The 20,059-nt window shown below is 41.5% G+C and overlaps 1 protein-coding gene across 8 annotated transcripts in view; it reads right to left on the reverse strand.

The window, feature by feature from the left end:
* The window catches only part of ENOX1 (ecto-NOX disulfide-thiol exchanger 1), a 394,890-nt gene that overhangs the window by 143,069 nt on the left and 231,762 nt on the right, over positions 1 to 20,059 (reverse strand). For all 8 annotated transcript variants that reach the window (XM_072850165.1, XM_072850170.1, XM_072850162.1 and 5 more), the window contains one exon: positions 3 to 137. In XM_072850165.1, coding sequence (XP_072706266.1) covers positions 3 to 12 — 10 coding nt within the window. In that variant the 5' untranslated portion in view covers positions 13 to 137. The remainder of the gene's footprint in view (positions 1 to 2; positions 138 to 20,059) is intronic.

Raw genomic sequence — 20,059 nt, forward strand, 5'->3', positions numbered from 1 at the left:
ACCGGCAGCCATTGCTTTTCCCCAGTTCCTTTTGCTCCTGTTAGACTTCTTCAGCTAGGAATAATTAACTACTGTATTAGCAGCATCTTGAGATGGGATATCACTGAACGCAGGGCCCACACACAGCTCATTAGGCTCTGAAAGAGAAAAGACGAAATCAGCTATCAAGTGCCGCAGTCAGAACATAGTTGCAAAACAACAGAACGCTTTGGGAATCCACTCGAAGCTCCTGCCCACTCCCTCTGGATCACCAGCCCCAGCCTCCTTGGATGCATTTAGCAGCTGCTGTAGAGGTGTTTCAGCGAAAGCTCATCCTTGCCTGCTGAACAAACAGTGCCACGTATGAACCTGTCAGACCACTGAAAAGCCCTTCACAAATTAGGTCTTATCAGTAGCTACACAGCCTCCTCCGCATGAAGGCATCAGCTGAAAGAAGATATTAAGGCATGAATATGATTTTTTTTTTTTAACTGTTAACAATTAACTGATGTTGCAAGTTTCAAGGAAATAGTCTCCTGTTCTGAGATGAAAAGGGAAAAAAAATACTCCGCAATGACTTACAGAATGGAGCCTGCAGAGACGTGGAAAAGTAAGAAAAACCAAAGAAAGCTGAGGATAATGCCTGCTCCTTAACTAACACCGTATCTTTGGCTCACAAAGGTTAGTTAGCTTGAAGCAAAGGTGGAGTATCTGCTTCTAGCTAAACCACATTGCTTTCATCAGGTATCTGTGAGACCATGAATTTTACATAGGGGTAACTTCTTGCTGTTGTTTTTGTTGTTTGTGAAGCTCACCACGTCAGCGCATCGCTAGTTGGAAAGGAGGCTGAATGAGCGAACTGGTAAGAGGTGTGACCAAAGGCTGTGAGCTCCCAGCGCTCACAGCACAGGGAGAAAACACTGGGGTGAGGATGATCACAGATATACGCCCATGTTAGTCTTTGTGCACTAGTTATGTGTGACTGTCGGCGAAGGGGGGCTGCGTTATTTTTTGTCTGGCCAGTAGCTTAAGGGGTCTGACCTATAGTGTTTGGTACTAGTGGCCAACAACTGACCAAGTGCTTACAAGTGTTTGCAGAGGTCATTAATGCTGTGCAGGTGCATCTCAGTGACTTGTTCAGCCCTAACATACTTGTGCTGTCTTTGAAAAAGTACTTGAAAGACCTTAATTAAGAGGTTTCCAACATGCAAACCCTAAGAATTCATCTTTAGAAAAGACACAATTAATGTGATTACACAATTTTAGCTTAGTACCTCCCACACTTTTCTTTTTTCATGTGATGTGCATAAAGCACAAGCCAGAAAGTTTTACATTACAGTTCCCTGACACTGTAGATCCTATGAAGATCACTTCATAGGAACGTGACCACATCAATAGCTGTAAAAGTGAAGACAGAGTAAGGATCAAACAATGCTGTACATTTTTTAGTATGTTGTAATTTTCAAATAACCAGTATACTAGGTTAAAAAGCATTTTGTTCAAATCTACAGTGGGTCTATTTAAAAGTCAATATTTATCAACTCTTAATATTTGAATTTGCAATTCCAATTCTTATTTGATCTCCACTATTCACGATACGTAACGTAAAATAATTTTATGATAAAATTAGCATTTAAATAACATCTATAAACACCAAACAAACATTGAACGAAAGTCCTCTGCAGGGAATGTCACTAACGTAAGGCAAGCCACCCGAGATTTATGTCAAGTTTTTAAAAACTGAGTGTCTCCTGTTCAGCTCCTTAAACTTGTACTTAGCTCTTTCCACTCAGGCTATAAACTTCTGACCACAAACATCTATTTCAAGGTTAGAGCTGGCTGAATTATTCCTTGTCAATAAGTTATTTCGCACACAGTACAGCCCCCCTCACTCTTTATGAATCATTCCCAAATCAATCCTGATTTACAAATATATGCTGAATAGCCCAGATGAGAGTGGTGCACTTCTTCCCATGACTGGTAGCCTTGTTGCCTTGATGTAGGAAGGCATGTATGAAAACCATTAGCGATGAAATGCCTCTTCATACCTTGCTATGTGCTAGTTGCTTGTCCCCATAATGCATCACCCTGACTACTGGGGAGGAAGGAGGTTCTGCCCCATGGCTTTGGGGCAAAGGCATCTCAGACAGGTATGGATTATTGGGATAAGGGGTAGAAAACGGGTGTTGGACTCTCTGCCACCCCATCTCCCACTGTTTTACAGCCTTGTGAAGAGTGCTCCAGGTGACCTAATGAGGTCTGCTGCCAAACTCTACACTCTCTTCCCCTCAAACCCACATTGCAGTTGTACCAGCTCTGCCAGAAATGGGAACTGGTCTATAAAGAATCAGACACTGGCTAGACAAATCAGCCTACTGGGAATTAATAGGTGATTTTTTTGGTGTTTGCCTTCTACCGGGTTGTCCACATATTTCAAATTTTGGTATACTTTCATGAATTAGCCACAAGTATTTGTTAAAGTCCTTGCAGAGGAGGAAGAACATAACACCATGAATATGAAATAAAGCAGAATCAGTGGGTTAATTGGTGAAACTCCTGTTGTACTATGCCACCAGCTCTACCCAGTGTGCCGTGAAAGTCTTTGCTCAAAACATACTCTCATAGCCCATGCTGGCTCTGGGCAGCTTTGCTTTCTCTCTGGCCATCAAATCTACTGTTTTATCAGCAGGACGTGGATGCAGTGCAGGCTGAAGCAGGGAAAAACCACAGAAGAACACGTGAGGAGCCTAAAGTGAAACTAGTCCTATCTAACCAAGAACTGCTGCAGGCTATTTTGTCAGCAGAAGAGAGCTGAATAACAAGCATAAATGCACCTATGAACACTGAATAATTTGCAGCAAGCTGTAGGCAGAACTAATGCTACACCCTGAAGGACACAGCCTGTAGAAACTAGATCTCTTAAAAAGAAAAATACTAATTGTGAACATCCCTCGTACCGACAACTCACCGGTTACATTAACACAGAGCAATATAATATAGCTAAAATAATCTCACGGGCATTTCACACCTGATTTAGACTCAACCATTAGCTTTTGTTTAAAAACTTTTGAAAATTCGGATGGGGGAAAGTTTCATTAATGCTTAAAGTAAAATCAGCTTTGGGCAAATTTTAGTATTTCTTTGTGTAGCTCAGACACTGCACTATTATACCGTTCATGACACTGGAAACAAAACAAGCTAGGGAAACAAATAAACCTACTCACTAGGTCATATAAAAAGCAAAGTGCTGTGTATGATGAGAAATACATCTACTAGTAAAGATTCTTGCTTTCTTAAAAATAAAAGAAATCACTGTGATACTGGTTAAACAGTCAAGAAAGTGTAAGCTTATGCAGGGATCCTGTGTATCCTGAGCAGACATTAATCAACACTGTTTCACTAACATCACACCTTTAGAAAGCATTCCTGATTTAGAACTCATTAGTACTCCTCTGGGCAATAATGACCTGAAGATATATGTAAAAGAAATCTGTTTATAAACACTTGTGCATGGGAGTAGCTTTACTCCAAGGGAGTAACTTCAGAAGCAAATAAAGCCATAATCCTGATTTACAGGAGAAAAATGTGTCAAGTCTTATGGGCACTGCTGTTCCTTGAGGTTTAAGAGGGGCAGGGATGTTAATACAAACTTCTTTATTTGAGAGATTCTGATCAACAAAATTTTAATGCCAAACACTTTGTAAAGAGATTCCATGTTACACTTTTTGTGGTCTCTCTTTTTGCAGACACAATGCAAACACCAGTCCTTGGATGGTGGATTGTGGGAGACATTTAGACTTTCCTCAGACAGGTTGTCAGGAAGATAAAGCACCCTCAAGTCCATACCAATGAGCACTTCTCAGTCATAGCAGTCATAGCAGATTGTACTTAGTGCGCATATTTTATACCAGGCAATTAAATGCAGTTACCCAAATGAATACAGAAGTCGGTTATATATTGTGCATCAATTATCACAGGCAATGAATGCCATGAGACAAAGAAATTAACACAATATAAAACTAATTCAATAACACAGCAGATTGCTAAGTTAAAATCCTACCTTTTAGATATCCATAACACCACAGAGAATGAATTATGACACAGAGCAAAGCTGATTAAATGCACCACTGTAACGAGGCTCTGTGAAGTGCCTGGGTCAGCGGCCAGCCCCGGGATGCAAGGAGAAGGTTCCCTGCCCAGCTCTGACACTGACCTGCTGGGTGACCTTCAGTCTTTTCACCTCTTTGTCTAATTTTAGTGACCACTAAATCCTTCAAGGAAAAGACTGATGCCATCAACCTTTTGAAACCTGGGACTACAAGTCGCAAAGACATTAAATGTTATTGGTACCAGTTCTCAAGGCAACACAGATGGGCAGGAGCAATGGGGTATCTTGTGAACTTTTACATCTGGGCGAGTCTTCCAGTTCTTACAGGAACAGCATGTGTGAAATGTTTGTTACAGTTCACTGTGATTCATAGGACAGTGGTCATTAGGGTGCTCACATTCCACCTGACCTGCCAAAATACAGGTCATTTACCAGGCTAGCTCCAGTTGCCTTCTAAAATACATCAAGTGTTTTGTACTGGTTCTTCCCAGTGTTTTTATTTCTCCAGCTGCAGACAGGGTTCCCAGTAAAGACGAAAGAAAAAGAAAGAAAAGCTAGAGAAGGATTTACTGTCAGTACTATCCATTTCTTCCTGACCATCTTAGGATGAAGAAGAAAGCTGGGAGTAGCAACAATGAACATGATACTTTTGTGCCACTGCCATCCTACCTGGAGTACATTAAATAAAAAAGAACATCTTCAATGTGACTCTCAAGACAGCTTTTATTAATAATATTGCATGTGCAGTGTTTCAAGAAGAGTCTTTGTCTCATATTTTTGCATGGTTAGTGGTACGTTAACACCTAGAAAACCTCACCTAAATTCTGAAATTCAAAAGTAATTGAAGCACCACACATTTCTTCCAACAATTTGCAAAAAAGCATTTATTAATTCAATTAAAAAAATACAGAATCACAGAATTGTGTTGGTTGGAAAAGACCTTTAAGATCATCCAGTCTGACCGTAAACCTAACACTACCAAGACCACCACTGTACCATGTCCCTAAGCACCTCATCCAAACATCTTTTAAATACACGAGGTACCACAACATTTTTGAAAAAGTGTCTTATTTTCTGGGATGGGACCCTAACTTAGGCATCTAACATATGCTTCATCCCCCCGCAGCTCTACTGAAGAGAAGCCAGCTGCTTTCCAGGGTCTCCAGAGAGTCACCCTGTTTACCTGGTTTTCTCTGTCACATCTCCCTCTTACAGGAGGCCTTTGAAAGCAAAGATTGATTCTACAGGAACTGGCACTTTCCTTAAGAAAACAGCCTCATTAGGCACAAGCCAGTGAAGATAAGCAGGGTCTGACCCTTATAGCCTAAATGGGAGCTCTGGTTATGTGTTCACTTACATAATTCTTCTGATTTTTTTGTCTTATGAATGAATTATAACACATTTGCTCAATCTAGATTATGCCATTAAAAAACTACATTGTCATCTTATAGACTCATAAAACATATGCTGCAGCATTAAAAGATTTCACTTTTCACTACGTACACTGAATATATAGGTTTTTGCATAGTTACAAAGGATCCTTTCCACCAATTTTCACTGAAAAACACTTAACGAGTAAATCATGGCCATACTGACAGGACTAAGACAACTCAGAGAAAAATCACAATATATTTACAGTTTCCCTCTAAATTTAACAAAGCCAGTTTGCACAAAACACATTTTCTGGAAGAACTGCTGATTTGAGATGCTGCATTACTTAAATCCTCTGCCCCAGCACTTCCTGAAGATAACACATGGTACACACAAAGGCCAGATTTCCCTCAGAAAGCAGAACACTGGAAGATTTCAACAGTGAAAAAAAAAATAAAACAAAGGTCTTCAAGATAAACAGGTGTTCTCTTGCGATGCTCCTTGAAAGGTCACCCGGTAATATTTCATGCTAAATCCCAAACTTCACTGGCATCTCAGAGCAAAGCCTTAACAGGTTACAAATGTGCTTTTTCTTTTGTGTGTATTTTAGCAGCTGCAGTCTGAATATGCTGAACTCTATAAATAACAGAATCTGGAGGCACATTAAGCAAAGCATTATAGAAGTCCAGCTTAGTGACTGAAAAAGCATATGCAGTTCCAAAATCTGGAAGGGGAAAAAAAAGCAACTTTGCAGGCTAGCAATGCAGTGCAGCCTTGGTAAAAACAGGTCTGATTATTCCTTGAACACAAAACGCTGGTGTGAATTGATGATTGCGTCTCCGTTTTTCACTCTGCCAAGATGGCTTGCAATTGTGAATCACTTGCTTCCCATTTAAGAGGGCAGTGGCTTAGTGACTAAATTAGACCAATCCTTCCTTTAAATTTCTGCATTTTAAGAATTTATATTTAACAGCAAAAAAAAAAAAAAAAAGGATTCTGAAATCTTTTAATTACTTACAGGAGTATTTTAATAGTGGGCCTTGCATCACACTGTTTTCTACTAAAGGCCACCAACAGCTTTAGAAACATGACATCCCACACCACTGTATTTCAGACAACAGGGAAAGCACCCAAAACAGGTCTTGAGCAAACACACTTCAGCAACTTCACTGGAAGGCTGAATGCTGAAATGAGAGGTGCTGGAATGCCTCCTTGATGCCATAAAGTACCTGAGCCAGTCATTATAAGTGGGCTATACAGGCAATTTCTTATCTCTCTAGGCTTGAGGGAACACCTATATAAATGCCCCACACTTATCACATACCTTCTCTCACTCTACCACGCAATGTCCTTACCTCATGTTTACTAGAGCTACTTCCAGCAGCTGCAATACAAAGGGTTGTTTGGTTGGGTTTTTTTAAGAAAAACAGACAAATCAAATTTAAAAAAAAAAAAAAAAAAAAAGACCAAAGCAAGCTGGGACACACTTCCAGAAAGAGCATTTTAGCTTCCTGGCTAACCTAAAGTGAAATCACTCCCATGCCACCCTGAAAAAATGAACAGCTTAATGGGTAAGACCTGTCTGTGGCAGAGCCCTGGGGACGGTATCATACAGTCCATCAGAGGCAAGGGAGCCTCATTACTGAATTTCGAGATGAACACAGACTGCTCTCTTCTAGCCCCAGAAGACCAGAAGACAGTTGAGTTTCACATGGCAACATTATGTATGGAAAATCTATTTTAAGTAACTTTTTAGAAGTTTCTAAAATGCATTCATTATCATTTTTCTTCTCCTTCGAAGCCTGTATAATTAAACTCCTGGAGTTAAAGCAGCCTGTATTTTCAGGCAGAGATTCATGGAAAAAAACCCCTTGTCAATCAAACCATTTTCATATTTTTAAAATATAGTTTTATCATTGGACCAAATTGTGACAAGAGGTGACATCTAAGTGTCCTTGGTGAAGTGCCTGGGTGATCTGCAGAGCACTTTTTCGCAGAGTACTGAAGCTATCCAAAGTCATATTGATCAAAATTTTAGGCAAGAAGATCAAGTATTCTCTCGGTGATGGCTGATAAGTGAAACTCTGGAAAAAACATTTAGGCTTGTTTTGTTTGTTTTAATTCAAAGTTTCTGGTGATAAATTCTGCTTAAGAGAAAAACTCAGTATCTCTTCTCTAAATTTACATCTGCCCTTGCTCCAAAAGCTGCCATCCCCTCTTAGCACATCACACTCAGGATCCAGCTACAAGCCAGCTACAAAGTCGGAATTGGTAGTGTGCTCCCTGGTCTCATTTATCTTGTATTCCTTACATTCCTCTTAGTATATCTCCTGTTCTTCTCCATTTACCTCACAATACCCTTTCTTGCTTTCCTTTGTTTGGTTTTTTTTTTGTTTCCATCCATTGTCTCCACGCTTCCCCTTACAACAGAGGCACATTTCTTGCCTTAGTCTGCCACGGTCCATTCCCTCATCCAAATATGTCTTCACAGCCAAGACAGTATTGTCTGTTATACTGTACCGTTTTATTAGGGGAGGTAGGAATTCATCTCACCGAACTTCAGCTAATGCAGACGTCTATGCCTGAGCTTTTCTGCTGCCCTCATCACCAATGGGAAGAACAAGATACGTCCAACAGCCTGTTTCAGACACCTACCTCGCTAGGCAATGAAACACACCTTGGAGGTACACATCTCACTTCTCTGGCTAGAAGTCTACGCTGCAATTTTGGATATGGACATGTGCTTTGTCAGACACCCATGGGATGTGATGAGCTCGGCTGAGCGAATTGTGCCTTGGGAGCCCAACCACTGCTCAGCTACCTGCATGCCATACTAATCCCAACAAGGCACTCAGTCCCAAGGGACTCAGCTCCCACTCCTGTCCTTTGCCTGCCTAATAACTCCAGCACAGTGAACCTCAGGAGAACAGAAATCATGAGTCAGTTTGCAATAACTCATGAGAATGTCCCCAAATATAGATACATATGGTTATTTAGAGAGATGGTTTGCTTTCTGATTTTTTTCCTGCCCATCCCCAGTGAATATGCCAGCATATGACTATTAGTGTTTGACAACGGGAGCTGCCCACTCAAACACATTTCCTACAACTGTGATGCCCTACATCTGCCTGTTCTCTGGAGAGAGAATTCATCCTGGACATTTTCTACCTACTTCCAAATGAATCCCATTTCCTCAGCCCCATTTCTTTACCAGACACTTAACTCCCTTGGTCCTTGTAGCTCCCATTTTAAAAATCAGTGTGGACCACACACCTCAGCTACCACAGTCCCCTATTCCTGCCCCTCAGCCTTGCCCAGGCTGCTACTGCCTTTCTTTATCCTTCAAGCCATGCTTGGGGGCACCATCTTATTTTAATTAGGAGGTGAGGACAGCTACAGGGAGTTTCCCTCTGTCCTTTCCCTTTTCCCAGGTTGTTCGCTGTGGGTAAATGAGGGGAACAAAGAATATTTTCCACCTCCCACAGGGCAGAGCAGAGCTTCCAGGCTCTTTGTGCTCCCTCATACCCATTAGCTTTCAGCAGAGGTTGAATTAAGTTGTTAAGTGGAGACAGGAATTTTAGCTGTTTTCTGAACAGTTGTGATGGGATCACTAACAAGTCACTGTAGGGCTGCAACTTAGGAATATCACCTACTCTGTGAGTGTGGTCTTCTTCACAGGACACTTGGACACCTTCTTCCTCTTCCATTGAGGGAGAAGCAATCCTATATTTAAAACAAGGTCAGACCAGGAGAATAGCAGTTACTGTGCATCAGCTATGATCAGGTAACAAAAATTATTTTAAGGCTTCTCCCTTGTAGCTAGCTGTCAGGGGGTCAGGGCAGAGGAGGCTTGAGCTGTAGATCATGGTGAATATAATGATGCTAAAAGCCCTCGCTCCCTCCAGGTGGTCCTGCTGTACCTTTGCCCAGCCAACAACCCTTCCACTCCCCTTTCCCTGAAACGTTTTCTTGTATGTGCATTTGCTTTCTCCAGTTTCAATTATAACTCTTCAGGGCAGGAAATCGTGTGGATTTTCCCTCAGGCAGGGCTAAAACCTACTAGAGGCCTGGTGCTCCTTCTGGTATAATTGGACTGATGCTGGCTTTAGCCAGGAGCCCGCTGGGCAGGGATGTCAGTGAGCCAACGATGCTCTGAGATCCAGGGGCAAGGCCACCCTCCTGCCAGGTTTCTGCATAGCACCCCGTGCAGCCAGGCTTTCATCCCTTTTGAGACTTTTAAGATGCTACTGTGATGTAAAATTAGGAACACTGATGATGATAGCATCCCCTTCTCTCCTCATGCAGGCCCTCTACCCCTTTCACATAGTTAATAATCCTTTCACCCACCCTTTTCTGAAGTGTTGTAGGTTTGTTTGTCTTGTCTTATTTGAATTATAAGCTCTTCAGGGCAGACAATTTGCCTTTATCTATGTTGGTAAAGTACAATGTACATTTACTGCATGATATAAATATTTTCTAATAACAAGGGCAATAGCAAGAATAATGTATTTACTTTACTGTAATACAGTATTTCCAGGCTTCACAATTGTCCTGGTTTCATCTGAGATAGAGTTAATTTTCTTTATAGTGGCTGGTATGGAGCTATGTTTTGGATTTGTACTGAAAACAGTGTTGATAATACAGAGGTGTTTTAGTTGTTGCTGCACTAGTCAAGGACTTTTCAGCTTCCCATGCTCTGCCAGATGCACAAGAAGCTGGGAGGGGACACAGCTGGGACAGCTGACCCCAACTGACCAAAGGGCTATTCCATACCATATGATGTCATGCTCAGTATAGAAAGCTGGGGAAGAAGAAGGAAGGGGGGGACATTTGGAGTGATGGTGTTTGCCTTCCCAAGTCACCGTTACGCGTGATGGAGCCCTGCTTTCCTGGAGATGGCTGAACACCTGCCTGCCCATGGGAAGGAGTGAATGAATTCCTTGCTTCGCTTTACTTGCGTGCGTGGCTTTTGCTTTCCCTATTAAACTGTTTTTATCTCAACCCTCGAGTTTTCTTACTTTTGCTCTTCCGATTCTCTCCCCCATCCCACCAGGGGGGAGTGAGCGAGCGGCTGCGTGGTGCTTAGTTGCCGGCTGGGGCTAAACCACAACAAAGATACAATCAGAAACAACCCAAAGTCAACAACAAGACCAAAAGATTTGCAGAACCTTCAAATGTGCAGTGGATGCCATGAAGTCACTGTGTGAAGCTTTGGTAAATTAGTTACTTATATTCATAAATAGCAGTTGTTACTGCAGTAAAAATCCTTGCAAATTGGCCCTCTGGAAAATATAAAGCAGAATGTAACCAGTGTAAACCAGCAGAGCACTGCTTCACATGTGTATTATAAGGGTCACAAATGGCCTACTAGTTACTTTTTAAACAAATGCAATGTTAAAACTTTCACTGCAGCGTTATGAATAAAGCATTTGGCCTGTAGCTATGCATACGGTAACCGATGGCTTTTGACTCGTTTGTTTATATTGTCATCCAGCAAACTTCTGAACCATGCTCTCCTGGGACTAAATCTTGACTTCACGCCTTGAATGTGCAGAGGACATAGCCTGTGTAAAGGGCACTGGGGTGCAGCAGTTTCCCTCAGCTTCCCCCAGCGTAGCTCGATGGCCACCGCTCGATACCCTCCCTACAGCAGCACAGAGCTCTTCTGGCACACAGGAGGGAGAACGGGGTGCCAGGGTCAGTGTCCATGCCTCTTTGGCACCATCTCTGCTCATGTTGTTAATGGTTTGTTTCTTCTTCTAAGCTCCAAGGTATCAAATTAATCAAAATAATTGTGATGATGCAAGGGATTAAACTGACAGGAGTATGAACTGCCCTTGTTTATCCAGGTGATACTACTGGAGGTGCAAAGCAGATACGTATAGAGAACAAAGCCCTGTACTTTGAATTCACAGTCTAAATAGAAAACATTTTGTGAGACCGGTGTATTTCTGTCTAAAATATATGGTTTAATTTAGGAGTGCCCAGGTGACATTAGTGGCCTGTGATATATAAGTGGTCAGGTTAAATGACCTTTATGTACCTTCTTGCCTGAAGACCAGAGCAACAGCAAGTGGAGCAGTTTGAATGGGTCCCATTTATTATTCTTTTAATTGCCTGCTAATATTTCTTTCAGTAGGAAAGACTAATAGACCCCTTCTATCTCCAAATGTCTTCCGAACTATCCAAAATTGCAGTTCAGCCAAAACAAATAAGAAGTCTTCATTTCTCTAGAAATGGAAAAGCAGCTGGACGGGGATCCAGGAAATTCCTGTTCCTCATATAGCTTTGCAATAGACCTTGGGCAAGTAATTTAAACTGTCTATGCCTTGATCCCCCACCCATGAAATGGTGTGATAATACTTTCTTTATCCCACCCTTTATTAATCTTGCCTAGTCACACTGTTCTCTGCTTATGGTGTATGTCCAGCACCACAGGACCATGACCTGGGCCTGCAGACAACACAGGGTTGCATTAGGTTGAGGAATATTTTTTTTCCTAGTAAAAATCAAAACCAAAGCAGAGTAGAACAAACAAAAAAAGACAATGATCATAATTTCTTATGGAATCACTGTCTATCTGAATGTGGAGAAAATAGCAAGTTTCCTTTAAAAGCACTCGCAATGAAATTCACATTCTGTCAGGTGTAAATTACAGCCTGTATCTCATCTTGTTCTATCTACAGCTCCTTTCTTAGTCATGCATAGCAGCAGTGTACAAAAATATTTCCTGCGTGTGATCAAGCAAGTATGGGCACATAAGATGCAAACAAAATATGAGATTTTGAAAAAATTGTTTACTGGTATCTTAAAAGAAATCTAAAAGTTTGTAATCATGTCCTTTCTCAATCAGATAACTGATTTGCTTGGGAACACAATTGTGCTTGGGAACACTATTCAAATAAATCTATGAAATATTTTCCTTAGGAAGTTACAGGGAACGGAAGTAGCTAAAAATAAATGCCAAAAAAAAGAAAAATCCCGGGAACATGATTATATCGTGCAATCACAGATACAGTAGACCACTTAAATTAAGTCCTGGTCATAATAGAACTGCACAGTGGAATAGCATGGGAGATATGCTTTTCATCTTTTTTTCTCAGTGTTTTACACAAGACCTTCTGATTGCATATGCTTTATGACATCTAATAGATTACTTCGGGCAAATATCTATACACCATACTAAACGCTGCAGAAATGCAGTTTCATCTATGCTCATCTTTGAAACAGTGAACTCCTCCCCAGGTCCCATGGGTTGGTGACACTGCAAAGTGTCTCACTGGCACACAGTGAAGCATCACCAAGTTCAGGAGGAGGTGCCAGATGGAGTTGTGGCATATTATTGTGTTAGTCCGTATTTCAGGGTACAAACAAGATTTCAGCCTTGGTGAAATTCAGTGTTGTTAATCTTCCTTAGGACAACTGTGGCTAGGGGCAAGGGAGCAGCATATTCAGTTTAATTACATGGCCAGAAATGCCTAAGCTAGGAAATTCTCTCTTTTAAGTTGGCAATTTGCTTTCATTCAGGAATAGTTTAAAAAGTCTTAATTGTTAAGCTATGTATACAAAGACTATACCTAAGCTTTACTACCGGTTAGCACTCCAAATGCTTATCAGTTCGTGACTCCTTGATGTCTGCCACAGCTCAGAGGAGAAGCAATAATTTTCTAGATGATAATCAAACCCCTTCATTGGGCACTCAAGTTAAAAATTTGCTTGTTCTAATAGTGCATGAATAAAGCAGCTTCGTATGGTTTCTCAGTGAATGAAAAGAGATGCCATACCTGCTACAAATGGTGACAGATTCTCTGAAGAACCTGCAGACAAGGTACCAGATTTTCATGTCATCTCTGGAACAGTTTTTGTACTTTCCAGGATAAGGCAATCAAGCTTTGACCCTTGGCTTCCTAGTAATCAACATCTGGGCCAGTAAATTCAGCTTAATTGGGGTCCATGAATGTTTCTAAGGGGGCTTTAACAGAGGAAAGATTCATGCTCCATCTCATCTCAGTGGTACTAAGATTCATGTATGCAGTTCCATCACTGAGAATGGCCTGGCCTCTGTTATCATTAATTGAAGCATATTAAGAGACTTGGCAGAAAAAAAAATCCAAATTTGGAATGTCAAGAGACAGATCCATCTAGTTTCACATCCTGTTGTTATAATATACCTTAATTACAGTTAATTAGGAGATATTGTTCCTGGTGGAAGAGCATCTGACACAGCTTTCGTGGGTGATTAAACATAGAACAGAATTGGATACATTTGTTGAATGCGGGATCTGTTTATTATGACTGAACAACTCTATCTAGAGTATCATTCCTATTACATAGCAAAACAAAAGAAAGTCACAGGCCAAAAATATTTCCCTTGACTCATGGTGCTTTAATATTCCCTGCTGTTTTCTTAAATTTTCTACTGGTGGCCCCTTGGGACTCCAGCGCATGATCCAGTTCCCACTGAAGTTAATCACGGGCTTCTCAGTTGGCTTCAGCTGAGCCACATCGGATCCTAAATGAACAGCAGATAGAGGAAAGGGCTGAGGGAAAACAAGCGCTACAGGGATCGACCTCTGTGGAAAAACAATGCAGTTGGACACAATGTCAATGAGGGTTTCGATGCCATTTGTGAAAGAGTAATGTTTGATTTATTGGAGGAGTGCGATTAGCTGGAATCCTTTCCTCACCCAGTATAAAATACAAAAAGTGGAAGGCCAGATTGAAGCCGGGAGCTCAGCTTCTGCTGGTGTCAATAAGGTTTGAGCACACTCATTGATCTATGGCTGTATACGACCCTGATATATGTTTTGCTGGCTGCCTGAGGTCATTACTCATGCTTAGAATAGAAATGGCAGGACTGGTTTTGTCACTGAAAAGTAAGCAGTGCATGTCTTCTGCCTGAAAAGTAACTGAATTAACATTTGTGAAGTAATCTTTCTTCTCAGCTAAAAAAAAAAAAGTAGCATTAGTGGCTAGATTACTTGTACTAAAAAAAGTCTTGTTTTTCACAAACTCTATGCACACTTGTTTCCAATGCTTGTTTACTCTGAACTGCAACAATTGTGATAAATCATTTGCTATTTACTCTTTAGTGCAACTACATGCTTTGGGCAAAGATTTTTTAAATTATTTATTTATTTTTAAAAGCAAAACCACTCTTTTCACACATTTTTCCATTCCCAGTGATGGATTTTATCTTTGATATGTGATCCAGCTATTTAACTACCTCTCACCACTTCTCCCATGAATTGTTTATACAGCAACTTGGCAGCATAATTTGCATATCACAGGAAAGATCCCATTACATGTTCCCAGAGGTGTGGTTTCACCAGCTTTATCACTTTCTGCCACCTATGCATATCCCTGAAGCAGAGTGTCTAGTTAATCCAGAAAGGCACTTCTTGGCTGCCAATAGTAATTAAACATTAATGGTACAGTTACAAAATTTTCAGTCACTCAAAACTTATCTCCCCATTGTCTTCCATAAATATAATACCTAAAAAATATATTTATCTTTTCATACAAATTTTCCTGCCACAGGAAGATCACAGAGCGTTACCTTTACTGTATTCCGTTCAGCTGTTGCAGGCTTGACCTAAAATAATCAAACAAGGAACAAATGCACAAAGAAAGAAAAGTTGAAAAGAAGGGAAACGTGCTTAGAAGCAGAGTAACTCAATGTACCACAGAAGAGCCAGAGAAGACTTGGGGCTGGAGACGGTATTTGCTCTCCAGACTCTTATTTGGTGATGGAAGGGGACAATGGGTCTAACTGCAGGTTTCTTGGTGATGAAAAGCCCATGTTTGGGTGTATTCCAGATTATTCTTCACCCATTGTATGAAACATAAAAAAATGACAGCAGCATAACTTTCACTGAGAGAAACGCTTACTCCAAGAGCACTCTAGCAACATCAAAGCATACAACCACTGGGGATCAGGGGACAGAAATTAAAGAGAAGCCAGATTCACACCACAGTGAAACACCAACAAATTTCCTTGCACAAAGCATTGCTGCCTCCAGATGTTTTCCCAATAAGCAGACAAACAATCCTGTGCCTTCAAATAGAGTCATCCAGCATACATTTGGGGGGAACAAACATTGCAGGTACCAAATCTTGCTGCCTTTGATTGTCCCTATGCAAATCCACCTTGCAGTGAAAGACTACGCAAATTAAATTTCAAAAATGCAAACTCAGTTTGGGTGAAATTTGGAGTCTGAGATATAGAGTAGACTTACTTATTAACAAAAACAGCCTCCTTTTAGAAAGTATCCCAGGCAACCCTAGTAAGACCAGCCATCAGTTGCAGACAGTGCAATAGCTGCCCCAGCACCTTTCTCTCTAGCAATATGGCAAACCTACAAAATCCCTAATACCATAGAAGGCTGGAAGACAGAGAAGGGACTGATTCACTGACAAAACTAAGGAGCTATTGAGTCAGTAGCCTTTGAGTCATAAGGTCAACCTCAGTGAACAGTGGTTGAAACTTCTTATCCTCCCATAGCCCGAGAGCGCGTTATATAGTGCAACCGCCGGCAGTCCCAGTGACAGAGCAAAAGGCAGATTAAGCGCAGCTGTCCCCTCAGGTCCAGGGATAGCCTGGCGGGCAGGAAGGAAAACCTGAGCTGTTCCTGCCTGTTTGAAAGAGAGCATTTAGTTTTCAAGCCTGTCAGAATGATCCTTTTTGAACGCATTGTGTTTACTGACATGCCACCCTGACATTTTGGTTTAGTAGTACCAAAAAAAAACCCCAAACCAAACAAGAGGTAAGGTTATAAAATCAAATATCATGTTTTCTGCATGTTAAAAGAAGTATTGCTCCCACAGAGACCTGGAAGCTCAAACCGCTGCAGCGCTGTGCCAGTACATGAAAACCAAAAAATGGAACTGACCTGGGCTTCACGGTTCAAGCGTGCCGTGGCAGGGATCCCGGCACTACTTCCAAATTCAACACTCGAATAAACACAGTTGTAGTTTCTTGAAGTGGATGCTTTTAATGCAATCTGAAAAGGGTGAGAGAAAGGGCATACTCCTGAAGCCTATATTTCTTAGGTAGAAATAATTCTGCCTGGAGAAGCCCGGCTCGTGACTGTTTGCTATTAAGACTGTACGGGAGAGAGGGAGAGTCTTTGAGTTCACATACTTAACGCTCAGCTCAGTGGTGTGTCTGCAGAGTGGCAGGAAATAAACAACAGCGAGGAGGGGTTAACCAGAGACCTGCTGGCTAAAATCTATACGCCTGGAAACAGAAGGGAGAGAGCTGCAAGGTCAGATATAGTTTAATTGTTTCTAATAGGGGGATCAGCCACTGAGCTACCAGGCACAAAGACGCCTATCACAAACTGTACCCACTTTCCATCTCCCCCCTAAACCCAAAACAGCAGTTGTGCATGTCATGTCAGTCTTTCTGAATGGGTTTACAATGTCCTCCTAGTCCCCAAATAGAGCACCACTGCAAAGCACCTGTACAGTAGAAAGAGAGGACAGAGAGATTAAATAAGCCACCTGTGCATGGATGTCCATCAGAATACCTAAAAGCCATCAATCTCACCCCAAGATGTATTCTCCATCTTATTTCCTAAAACAGCTCTGTGCCTCCTGGAGAAATGCCACCATTCTGCCACAACTTCATTAAGGGAACATCCATGCAGAAGGTCAGATGCAAGTGAAAATGTCTCTGAGCCTGATATGAGACGGTAGAAAATCCCTTTACTTGGAGTCTGCCTCCCAAAATTTCACCACTGCTCCAACAGATTTCTCCTGTCGTCACAGCTGACGCAGCAGGCAGGAAAGAGAAGCGCTTGTTGAAGTCATCAGCAGTGGATGCAGGCATTGGTCTGGAGTTGGGCATGGAGCACAGCACGAGTCAAGAAGTCCAGACATGGGGAGGGCTTGAGAGGAGGAGGGAGGGCAGCTGCCCATTACGCTCAGAAACGTGCAGAGGAAGAATGAGCAAAGCTATACTTTAGAAGAGCTTGTTCAGCTGCAAGATGTAAAAGATACAGCAGACATTTTCCAGAAGATCTGTCACAAGCACTGACATTGGCAGAAATCAGATGCGGTTGAAGACATTTTGCTAACAATCTTCCCAGTAACTTTTCTCAGAGAAAGACCTGAGGTACTGCCCCCTGCCCAAAAAAAATCCCAAGTCTATAAAAGAATTACGGGACAATGGTATTGAGGAAACACTCATCGTAATGGAGAAACATACTGTAAATCATAATGTAGTACTGTGGTTGCATATATTTTTTGCATACAGAGTATTTATAGATGCTAACTTGGGCAATTTCATATCTCTAGGTATTCATTCTATGCTTGTAAAATGAAACAGCATTTTTCATCCCATCTTGACAGGAAGGGAGAATACATTTAGGTTATAAATTGTTTAGAATTACTTGTTAATTCTATTGGCTTTTCTGTATCTGGTTGTAGGAGGGACAGGAGGGAGACGGATAATGCTTTACACATAAAATCATAGAGGAGAAAACCAGAAAGCAAGCTTTGTTTTCAACATGTTTAAACTGTTCAAATGACAGGAATCAGTTGCCTTGGAAGCAGATCTGCAGCTGAATGAAACCTTTCACCTGTCCAACATATGAAATATTTATTATCTGAGGGTGACTAGAGATTCAATAAAGCCAGACATACAATGCAGAAAGCAGACCCTGGCTCATCACAGGTCCTGTGGCAGCCAGATTAGATTTTGCCACAGAGAGAGGGAAGTGGGCTCAATTGCAGTATTGGGTGTAAGGAGAAAGAAAACAAGGGGAAAGCAACATCTTAACTTTATATTCGATTTAACCAGGTTGGTGAAGCAAAATTCTGATGCTCCTCCTATACTGTGTCTAGTAAGGCTGGAAAATGTTATTGTTTCCAATTAGAGACAAGAGCCCACTCTCTCTTTAGATAATTACTTTTCCAATAGATTATTCTTGGCCACCTCTTTCCCCATAAAAATTGTCCAGTGTTTTTGTCTTGTAGAAGTTGTTGGGGTTTTTTTTTCCCTTCTCTTCTGTGTGGGTTGGAATTAATTTATTATAGGGCTGAAACTTGGCAGAGAACCAGACACAACAATCTGAAAAATGTTCATACTAAAATTCAATGATTGGGTTCCTTGTTTATTTTATCTCAGAGCCTCCCTGAGAATTTGGTCCTGCAAAATGGAGCACAGTTGATGCACAAGTGTGCATGTAATCCAGTTCACTTTATTTTTCAGGAAAAAGACTTTAGATATTTCTGTTGCCGCAGACACAACCCTGAGTATGAACAAAAGCCAGAGCCATTATTTAAGGAAGTGATATTTTTGCATAGCTGCTTTCAGCAGCGAATCACACTTTCAAAGAACCTTGACATTTTTTCCCTTTATCACATTCATTTTTTTCTCAGAAAATCTGGATTTCCAAGGCCTTTGGCATCCTTACTATTGCTAAACAGCTTTAACGTCTGCATTCAGGAGGTGTTGAAATTGTCTAATTAAGCTAAGAGGTAGAAATAAAGATTAAAGTCCATTGTCATCATATCCTAAATTGTACCACAATAAAGTATACTATTTCTGCTAAATCTGTGAGTGTGTTTGTGTGAAGCGACTGAAAAGTTGTCGAGAGTTAACACACAACACCAAAATATGATCGCTCCTTTCAGTTCATGCTGCTTCCTTATCACACTCCACTTGGCAATTGCATGAAGATTTTAGCAGTAAATATTGGATCAGATAACGTAATTCCAAGTTGGGATTGCAGGCTCTTGGGTGCTGCACAGAACTGATCCTGCCCTGACAATTAAGATGGAAGTGAGGCATGAACAAGACAGGGAGGCGAGGAGGGGAGGAAGAAGAGCGCAAGAAAAGAGGCAATATGGTATCTGAACGATGCCATTGTACAAACTGCGCCACCACAGTTCGAAACCAATGCATACACAGCTGGAAAAGGGGGATTCCTGGCTTCACAGTGGCAGGTAAGATTTATCTCTAGTCTCTTTCACAACACAACAGACTTTAAAATATTAACCGGTCCTCTGTTCCAGTTATGCTGTTCTGGCACCAGTCCTGTCCCTTAATGGAGCGCACCTCTGATCCCGGGCAGGAGCACTTCCCCATCCCTAGCACATAATACTTAGTTATATGCTCAGGAGAGCAGGCTTTTCTAGACTCTGCCTTCATTTTTATTGTTTCTGTGCAAATTACTTCCTCCACGTCTGTTACAGTCCCTTCGCCCTCTCACAGAGCGCCGTGCTGATGCTCTCCCAAGTTTGCCAGAGAGAGGTTGCTAGGCTCCAAGTGCACCAAAAAGCACAGAACGTGCCTTCTTTACTGCCTTTCCATATGCCTGGAATACCCCCCTCCTTTCCCACCATGGTACATCAAGTACCTTCCCTTTCTTTCAGAAAGCTGAGAATCCATCTGTTCCACAAAGCGCTCCATCTGCAACGACAGCGAGTCCAGTGATGTGCTGCCAATATTTCAACAAAGGGCTCCTCTAAACCCATTCCCCTGAGTCGGTAACACAGCCCACATCCCCAGGGTGGGGATGCTTGCAGACAGGAGGCGTGCGGGACCGGCGGACTCTATTCATTTGGTTTTCCCATTTCAACAAAACATTTTCC

Source organism: Ciconia boyciana, chromosome 1 (genome assembly GCF_034638445.1).
Source record: "Ciconia boyciana chromosome 1, ASM3463844v1, whole genome shotgun sequence".
NCBI lineage: Eukaryota > Metazoa > Chordata > Aves > Ciconiiformes > Ciconiidae > Ciconia > Ciconia boyciana.